Genomic DNA, 8,307 nt, shown 5'->3' on the forward strand with positions numbered 1-8,307 from the left:
GGGCATGCACCCCTGCGGCGTCGGAGGGGTGTGGTTGCCATAGCGACAGGGCTGGGACGCCGCGGCCTAGCGCAGGGCCTGGGCCCGGCGCCTCCTCCCTGCGGTTCCCGCCGATTCCTCCGATCCCCTCCGATTCCCTCTGGTTCCCCAGCACTCCTGGGGACCGTCGGGCCCGGGGGGTACCGTGCTGGTCCCTCTCCAGCACCCTGTCCCAGTAGGGCGTTCCCTCCATCCCAGGCTCGGTGACCCCATCGGTCCCTGGCCTGGTGGCCCCGTTGTTCCCAGGCGTGTCCCCCCGGCCCGGCCCGGCCCGCACCATGGCGCACCTCCTGGGCCACCGCGGCTGCATGGAGAGCCTGCGGGCCGACCTGCGGGACCTGCAGGCCGCCATCGCCGACGTGTCCTCCCGGGCCGGCGCCGTGCGCTTCCCCTCCTGGAAGTTCCCCGACAAGGTGTCCTGCGACCTGGACATGTCGGTGCTGCTGCAGCGCTACAGGCACAGCGATAGCGACCCCGTGTTCAGCCAGCACGCACACATGGTGCTGCTGGAGCTGCTCGTAGACAGGTGAGAGGCCCCAGGCAGCCCGAGCGGCTCCTGCCCCGCGGGGGAAGGGGGGTTGTGTGTTTTTGGCGTGCTGAGCTTTATCTAAGTTCTGGGGAAGGTTTTGGGCACCTCAGCAAAGAAAGAAGTTAAAGCTGTTAGAGAGCGTCCAAATGAGGGCTGAGAGGGTGGTGAAGGGCTGGAGGGGAAGCTGAGGGTGGGAGCACTTGGTCTGTTCAGCTGGAAAAGAGAAGGCTGAGGTCAGACCTCACCGAGGGCAGCTGCTCCCGAGGGACAGCTCTGCTCTCTGTGACCAGGGATGGGATTCAAAGGAATGGCTGGAGCTGAGCCATGGAGGCTTAGGCTGGATGTCAGGAAAATGTTCTTCCCCCAGAGGGTGCTCAGGCACTGAGCACGTTCCCCAGGGAATGATCACAGAATTAACTAGGTTGGAAAAAACCTTGGAGATCATCAAGTCCAACCTGTGAGATAACACCACCTTATCAATTAAACCATGGCACCAAGTGCCACATCATGGCCCCAAGGCTGCCAGAGCTGCAGGAGCCTTTGGACAATGCTCTCAGGCACAGGCTGAGATTGTTGGGGTGTCTGTGCAGGGCCAGGAGTTGTTGGACTGGATGATCCTTGGGTCCCTTCCAGCTCAGGATATCCCATGGTTTTATGAAGTCTTTCGGATCCCTTGTTGCCCGTGTATTTCCATGATGAGCAGTGCCAGCACCTCGGCCTCATGCCCTGCTGAGCTTTAAAACCCGACTCCTTTCCCTGCTTAGAGCTGCCAGCACAAACTGGCCATGAAGAAGCAGAGCCAGACATACTCCACCCAGGAGCTGAGGTGGAACAGATGGGACAGGATTGTTGAACTGCCTCCCAAAACCTTGGAAACACTCGGACACAGCTGCATCGACAGCCCTGGGAGGCCAAAACCCCTTCTGCAGCGTGGGTGAAATAAAAACAGCTCTGGTTTAAAAGACGAGCCGTTCCCACCGAGCTCTTGGACCTAAAAATCAGGATTTGCTGCAGCATGGGTGCCTCAAATCTTTGGGGGGAGCATAATGGCAGCCTCTTGGAAGTGGTTGCTCCATGAAGTGATGCAGGCCTGGGAAATCCCAGGAGCACCAATCCCACCCTCCTGCGTCGCACTGGCTTTGTCTGGGTGACAGGGAGGGGGCCGACCTCCGTGCCCCAGCTCTCATTGCCAACTGCCGTTGCTCCAAGCTGTGTTTTCCTGTCGAGACAGGCTGCTGCTGCTGCTGCAGAGCTTCACTGGGTACGTGGAGATGGTGCTGAGCGGGCGGGCGCTGCCGCCGGCGCGGGGCCTGGGGCCCTGCATGTCCGCGGGGCTCACGGCCAGGACCTTCTGGAGCACCATGTTGAAACTTGGCGCCTTCTGCCAGCAGCTCCGGGATGAGGTGGGACATTTGGGGACATCCCATGAGTTGAGTCACTCCCCTTCCCCCCCAGGATTTGGATCGTGGTCATTCTCGGACACCCTGTGGCCACGCCAGATGTGCGTGCACCCTTTGAGTGTCACACATCTGTCCCCTCCCAGCCTGAGTCCCTTCCCTCCAGCGCTCCCAGCTGTGCCACTGCATCCATCCTGCTCCAGGATTTCAGGATGAGTGAGCTGGGCTGCCTCTAGAGCTTGGAAAATATTCTCCTTCTGCCAAAATGCTGCAGCTCTGCTGACCCTACTGTGGGTCTGAGCTGCCTCAAGACAGTGAAATAATTGGTGGTAAAAACAACCTGCCCCTCCCCTGCATTTTATTTTCCCAAAATGATCTTTCTCATGGAAAAGGCTCGCAACAATCTGTGTGGCACAACCAGGAGGCAGTGCAGGGGGTGGGAAACAAAGGGTGGTCACAAGGAAGGGAGATGGGGAGCAGGTTCTGCTGCTGAGGCTTCCCCTTGGTCACCATCCCTTGGCAGCACTGCTGTCCTATCCCCACACCTGATTTGGGCTTTTATGGGTGATTTCCAGTTTGATCTGGGCTCTGATTTTCTTCTGTGTTCTCTCCCTCAGGAGAAGGATTGCAGGCAGGAGACCCCCACACAGCAATCCACTCCACCCCCTGCTCCCCAGGCTGGGAAACCTGAGAAGGAGCACCTGAAATGCTCCTTGCCGGATGTTTTGGAGTCAGGAACTGCCCCAGAAGCTGCCCAGTCCCCTTCTGTGTGCCCATGTCCCAGTGTCCGTGTGCTGGGCAGCTCAGGCAGCTCCCAGGCCAGGGCTGGCCCCAGCCCAGCTCCGAGCACCCGCAGTGTTCCCACACAGACCTCGGGGTCACCCCTGGGCTCCTGTGACACCTGCTCCAGCACCCAGGCCAGCCTCCACGAGGTGGGCAGAGCCATCACCAGCATCTGCCAGAGCCAGAACATCCCCTCGGCTCTCAGCAAATTCCAGGAGGTGCTGGAGGACAGCACAGGGAGAAGGAACCTCTCTGCAACAGACGTGAGCTACTGGGCCTCGGCGCAGAGCAAGGACCTCTCCCGGATCAGCAAACACCTCCAGGGGCTGCTGCAGCAGGTGAACCCTGTGAAGGCTGAGCTGGAAGAGATGGGCAAACAGAAGGAAAAGCTGCAGAAACAGGTCCACGACTTTTCCAGGAAGCTGCAGAAACAGGTAGAGGACTTTTCCAGGAAGCTGCAGGCAGAGAAGGACACCCAAGCAGAGCAGCAGAGGAAGGCTGAGCAGAGCCTGAAAGCCAAGGACAAGGAGCATTCCGAGGCTGTGGCCAGGCTGGAGCAGGACAAGGATGACCTCCGAAGAGGTACAGAGCTGTTCCCAGCATCCCCTCCCAGGCCCGGGGGGATTTGCAGGAGAAGAACGGAGTCCATGGGCAAATTTTGGCCCCACCACAAACAAAGCAGGGCTTTTTGTAGGTGCTGGGGGATTTTCCCTGCTGTGAGGCTAATCCTGGGCAGTGGGAGCTGGTTGTCTGTGCCCTGTCACTGCCTCCTCCCTGGTAGCATGGCAATCACTGGATGAAAACACTGGTGTGGCAGTTTGCTGCCCCTTGGTTTAGGGATTTTTTCTGAGGCACTGATTAATTAGAGGGTTTTGTGCTGATTTAGGAGCTGCTGTGCTGGAGGAGCGACTCTCGGCCCTGCAGGAGGAGCTGGCAGCGAAGCAGGCGGCTGTGCAGGAGCTGGGTAAGGGGCTCACCCAGGGGCTCACTCAGCTCACACATCTCCCCCCTCACACCAATCTCAGGGGTGCTTCACACCCACATAGCCCCCAGCACGCCCCAGATTGGGCTGTAGAGCTGGTGGGGGTGGGCAGAGGAGGGGCCTCCTTCAGAGCAGCACCCCAACGTCACCCAGTGCCAGAGTGGGCTGGTGCTGGTGGAGGTTTGGGGGATCACAGCCCTCGTGCCAGACCTGCCTCCCTTTGCCAGGACCTGTGGAAGGCATGGGGTGCCCCTGAACCACAGAATCATGGAATGATTTGGGCCAGAAGGGACCTCAAAGCCCATCCAGTGCCACCCCTGCCATGGACAGGGAACACCTTCTACTAGCCCGGGCTGCTCCAAGCCCCATCCAGCCTGGTCCTGGACACTACCAGGGATCCAGGGGCAGCCACAGCTTCTCTGGGCACCCTGTGCCAGGGCCTCCCCACCCTGACAGGAAAGAATCTCATCCCCATATATCCCACCTAGCCCTGCCCTCTGGCAGTACGAAGCCATTCCCCCTTGTTCTGTGACTCCATCCCTTGTCCCAAGTCCCTCTCCACCTCTTTTGGAGCCCCTCTAAGCACTGGAAAGGGTTCTTAAGTCCTCTCTGGAGCTTTCTCTTCCTCAGGCTGAACACCCTCATCCCTCTCATCACCTCCATGGACCTCCAGCTTCTCCCCCCTGCCCAGCCTGGGCCACAGTCTCTGTGTCTCCCCAGAGCTCTCCAAGGCCACCTTGCTGGAGGAGATGAGGACCACGGTGGTGGCCCAGAGCCAGATGCTGGAGCTGGAGGAGAAGGTCCAGGTGCTCATAAGCCAGAGGGACAGCCTGGACCAGGAGCTGAGTGCCACCAGCATGCAGCTGGAGAAGGAGAAGGTCCGTGTGGAGAGCATGTTCCGGCACGAGGAGGTACGGCCGGCTCCAGAGCGGTGGGAATGCCTGAGCTGCTGCCCAGTGTCAGGGCTGTGGGGAATGGGTGCCACAGCCTCACACAGGCTCACCCCCCCACCACAGTCCCTGCAGGCCAAGCAGAGGAGCCTGCTGCAGCAGCTGGACAGCCTGGACCAGGAGCGTGAGGAGCTGCAGGCCAGCCTGGGAGAGGCCGAGGAGGAGAAGGCCCGGCTGGCGGAGCAGCTGGAGCAGAGCCAGGAGCAGAGTGGGAAACAGCTCCAGGTACAGCAGGTGAGTGCTGGCACCCAGGTGTGGGACACAGCCTGTGCCACAGGGGTGTCAGGAGCCACACACTGCCCCGTCCCACACCCACAGCCAGAGTTCTCCCTGGAGGGGCACTCTGGGACCCAGGTGACATTGCCATATGGCCATGTCCTCCTGGGATTTCCTGGGGAAGAGCCCTTTCCCTCCACCCCATTGCAGACAAGTCTTTGGTTGAGTCAGGGCAAAGGGAAGCAGCAGGAAGGGACATCTTGGGGTGCTTCCACATCTCCACTGCACCCCTGGACGTGCTCCACACTTCATGGTTGGTGCCCCTGCTTCCAGTGCGCGCAGGGATCTCACAGCTGAGAGCCTGCACATTGTCACTGTCCACTTCCCACTGCCACAGGACATCCTTACCACAAGGGAAGGGGGGGAGCTTTCCACGGGGGGCTCAGTCCTCACTCTTGCAAACTTCATCTCCTCCCTCCCATGCCATGCAGGAGCTGCTGGACACGCTGCAGCAGGAGAAGCTGGCCCTGGAGCAATGCATCCTGGAGCTGCAGGCGAACACATCTCGGCTGGAGGAACAGGCACAGGAGCTGAGGGAGCGGGAAAGGCTTCTGGTGTTCTTCCCTGACCTCCACATCCCCACTGAGACGCAGTTTGAGAGTAAGGAAGCAGATGGCAGCACAGTGGGTTTGTGCCTTGGGGTCCCCAGGGCTCCCAGGGCATCCTGCTGGCCCCAGACACTCCATTTGTCCCACGGATAGCCAGGAAGGGCTCAGCCCTTGGGCTGTGCTAAGCTGTGACCATCCCAATGTGCTTTCCTACATGGGTGCTGTGCATCCCACGTCTGAGCCAGGATATACAGCAGGACCAGAACATGGCAGAGCTCCCTGTGCCCACAGGGTTTGGGGTCCCAGCTGCCACTTCCCGGGCTGTGCCGCTGCTCCCTGCCTGGGGCAGGCTCCTTTCCTTGGGAGGCAGGAGGGGTGCCCACACCTCTGAGCAGGCAGCAGCAGCAGGCTGGGCTCTGTTGGATTTTGTTTGCAGGCAGTGGGAACTTGACAGAGGACATGGAGAGTCAGCTCCAGGCCAACAACATCCGGATTGAGGTGCTGCAGCGGGAGAACGCGCAGCTCGAGGCTCTGCTCACCAAGGTGAAGGTGGCTGCTGAGCAGGGCATGCTCAAGGTGAGCTGGGTGCCACAGGGTGGGTGCTGTGTACCCCAAAACCACCTCATGGCCCCCAGACATCCTCTGGGGACCCCAGGAGGGCCATGCCCAGGCTCCTCATGCTGCTGGGAGGTCACTCTGGTTTAAGTGGTGGTGCAGCTCTTTTCCATCACTGTGGCTATTGTGCCACCAGCTCAGTGATGGCTGAGCGACATGACTGGAACTGAAGCTGCTGGGGGGGAATTTCACCCCGTCTTACCTTCCCTTCCCCAGCTTGTCCCACAGGCCCAGCTGGGGTCCCAGCTCCACAGGGAGGCCAGCAGGCAGGACACTGGGTGAGTAGGAACCCAGAGGAAGGAGCTGGGGCAGATTCCCTGCTCTTCCTCCCCTTTAACTGCTCCCACCCCACAGCTTCTCTGCTGAGCACAGGTGGCTCAGCAGCAGAAGCAGCAGGAACAGCACAGGGACGTCGGGATGCATTGACAAGGCCTGGCATGGAGCAGCCAGCAACCAGCACTCCAAGCAGCTCCGGGCAGAGCCCACATTCCAGGGCAAACCCTGCCTAACACTCCCAGTGCGCCGCCTGGTGCTTGGCCTCCCCTCACACCCCACCGGGGCTAACCGCAAATAAACATTTATCAGTCTGCATTTCCTAACAGAGAAGTGAAGTGTTCCACCAGCAGCCACCTGCCCTGCCCTCGGGACCTCGTTACTGGTTCTTTGTGCGTCAGGAAGGCCCATTCCCTTGGGAAACCTGGCCTCTGCCTGGTTCCTTGGGGAGCTGCCCCAGGGACGTTCCTGGCCACTGGAGCTCAGTCACCCATGGCTACGCTGCTGCTGGAGTCCCCAGAAGAGCACACTGACTGTGCTGATGGCCGGGCACAGCGTGTGCTATCTCCTGCCAAGAACCATTCCCAAGGGGGGCTGGGATGTGGCCACACTTGGAAGAGGAAAGCAGAGCTGGCCTGGGATGAGAGGAGTCCGAGCCGTCCTTAGCCCACCAACACAGCCACAAACTGGGGAAGTCATTCCCCCTTCCATGAGCACCCAGAGGGGCTGGGAACCACCAAGTCACTGGAGCAGGCTGGGCCTGACCTCTGAGCTGGCTCACCAGCCCGATGAGCCCCATGCAAGCCCCACACAAACCACACAGCCAGTCCTTGCTCCACGTTTAATAGGGATGGACACATGCCACGTTGCAGCCCGTGGGGCAGGACCCGGGCAGGACTCGCGGCGTGTCCCCGGTCACCGTGCTGGGTGAGCCAACCCTGTGCTGGCTCTGCAGCCAACTCGTGCCATCCTTTCTAATAAGTTATTATAAATAAAGTGTCTGACCCCTGCCCTCCCACGGTGAGGCCTCAGGTCACCCCACAGCCCTGCCAGCCCCAGTCCTGGCAGGTCTCTCACTCACCTCACTGGAGGGGCTGGCACTGCAGCTGGGCTCTGCCCACCCTGCCACGGCCACCAGCAAATAGACGAAAACCCCAAGACTTAGAAAAACTGCTGTGAACAGGGCAAGAGCACAGCAGGACCAGGGCTCTCCCTGCCCCAGCCCCCATCCTGTTACACCCATGGGTGCCCCGTATCTTCCCTCCCCAACACTGCCCATCTGGACCCCCACCCCTCTACTCACACCCAGAAGGAGAGCCCCAAGTCCTTCTCTGTCTGAAGTCCGGGCACTGTGACGGGCACAGCCACGCTGACCCTGCTCCAGCAGCAAGCACTGCTCACCGGGCACCCCCTGCCCCCCTCCCTGTCCCTGAAGCGGCCGTGGGTCTGTCCCTGGAGTGTGTCCTTGGGCCAGCTAGCTGTCCGTGCAGCAGTTCCCTGCAAGGGAGGACAGAGAGCCTTGGCACAGGGGGCCTGGCGGGCTCCAGGTCCTCCCCAGCCCGTGCCCCAGGGTCAGTGGGGGCTCAGACGGGTGCCAGAGTGGTTCTCACCCAGGATGTTGCGCTTGCAGAGAGGGCAGGTCTGCTGCAGCAGGAGCCAGGGATCCACACAGTCCCGGTGGAACTCGTGGGAGCAGGGCAGCACCCGCAGCCACTGCCGGCAGGGAAGTGAGGACACATGTAAGCACAGCCAGGCAGCTGGGACACAGCCTGGAGCCCGACAGGGACACCCCAGCCCGGGCCAGCGACAGGAGGCTCGGCCCAGGGCGTGCTCAGTGCCCCCAGTCCCACCTGGCTCTTGTGGAACTGGTCCAGGCACACAGCACAGCTATCGATCTCGCAGGCCCGGCTCCGCG

General features: G+C 60.9%; 4 protein-coding genes across 5 annotated transcripts in view; 2 read left to right on the forward strand and 2 right to left on the reverse strand.

Moving 5' to 3' along the window:
* The window catches only part of SF3A1 (splicing factor 3a subunit 1), a 13,555-nt gene extending 13,236 nt beyond the window's left edge, over positions 1-319 (reverse strand). The window contains 1 exon segment of the mRNA XM_017746487.1: positions 79-319. Within this exon segment, the coding sequence (XP_017601976.1) occupies positions 79-319 (241 nt within the window).
* Positions 7-3,628, forward strand: CCDC157 (coiled-coil domain containing 157). 2 transcript variants are annotated; one of them, XM_017746493.1, is made up of 3 exons: positions 7-565; positions 1,800-1,971; positions 2,583-3,628. In XM_017746493.1, the coding sequence occupies exons 1-3, from the start codon at positions 318-320 to the stop codon at positions 3,546-3,548; spliced, it is 1,386 nt and encodes a 461-aa protein (XP_017601982.1). In that variant the 5' UTR covers positions 7-317; the 3' UTR covers positions 3,549-3,628. The 2 variants fall into 2 exon arrangements, with proteins under 2 accessions (XP_017601982.1, XP_017601983.1); XM_017746494.1 differs by lacking the exons at positions 1,800-1,971; positions 2,583-3,628 and adding an exon at positions 1,333-1,793.
* Positions 3,629-4,106: 478 nt separating this feature from the next.
* Positions 4,107-6,718, forward strand: LOC103623815 (coiled-coil domain-containing protein 157). The gene is made up of 6 exons (XM_017746497.1): positions 4,107-4,641; positions 4,747-4,914; positions 5,388-5,556; positions 5,941-6,080; positions 6,336-6,397; positions 6,474-6,718. The coding sequence occupies exons 1-6, from the start codon at positions 4,480-4,482 to the stop codon at positions 6,691-6,693; spliced, it is 921 nt and encodes a 306-aa protein (XP_017601986.1). The 5' UTR covers positions 4,107-4,479; the 3' UTR covers positions 6,694-6,718.
* Positions 6,719-7,219: 501 nt separating this feature from the next.
* RNF215 (ring finger protein 215) overlaps positions 7,220-8,307 on the reverse strand; it is a 13,886-nt gene continuing 12,798 nt past the window's right edge. The window contains exons 9-11 of the mRNA XM_017746500.1: positions 8,243-8,307; positions 8,003-8,105; positions 7,220-7,889 (exon numbers count right to left, since the gene is read on the reverse strand). The exon at positions 8,243-8,307 is cut by the window's right edge and continues 44 nt beyond it. Of these exons, the coding sequence (XP_017601989.1) occupies positions 7,867-7,889; positions 8,003-8,105; positions 8,243-8,307 (191 nt within the window). The 3' untranslated portion in view covers positions 7,220-7,866. The remainder of the gene's footprint in view (positions 7,890-8,002; positions 8,106-8,242) is intronic.

The sequence above is a fragment of the Corvus brachyrhynchos genome, unplaced genomic scaffold, assembly GCF_000691975.1.
Source record: "Corvus brachyrhynchos isolate BGI_N302 unplaced genomic scaffold, ASM69197v1 scaffold19, whole genome shotgun sequence".
NCBI classification, from domain to species: domain Eukaryota; kingdom Metazoa; phylum Chordata; class Aves; order Passeriformes; family Corvidae; genus Corvus; species Corvus brachyrhynchos.

Bases quoted from the DNA above. Each gene is read 5' to 3' on its own strand.
- CCDC157 (XM_017746493.1), top strand. From the start codon at position 318: ATGGCGCACCTCCTGGGCCACCGCGGCTGCATGGAGAGCCTGCGGGCC. The intron at 566-1,799 runs GTGAGAGGCCCC...CTGTCGAGACAG, and splicing joins CTGGAGCTGCTCGTAGACAG to GCTGCTGCTGCTGCTGCAGA. The intron at 1,972-2,582 runs GTGGGACATTTG...TCTCTCCCTCAG, and splicing joins GCCAGCAGCTCCGGGATGAG to GAGAAGGATTGCAGGCAGGA.
- LOC103623815 (XM_017746497.1), top strand. From the start codon at position 4,480: ATGAGGACCACGGTGGTGGCCCAGAGCCAGATGCTGGAGCTGGAGGAG. The intron at 4,915-5,387 runs GTGAGTGCTGGC...CATGCCATGCAG, and splicing joins AACAGCTCCAGGTACAGCAG to GAGCTGCTGGACACGCTGCA. The intron at 6,398-6,473 runs GTGAGTAGGAAC...CCCACCCCACAG, and splicing joins GCCAGCAGGCAGGACACTGG to CTTCTCTGCTGAGCACAGGT.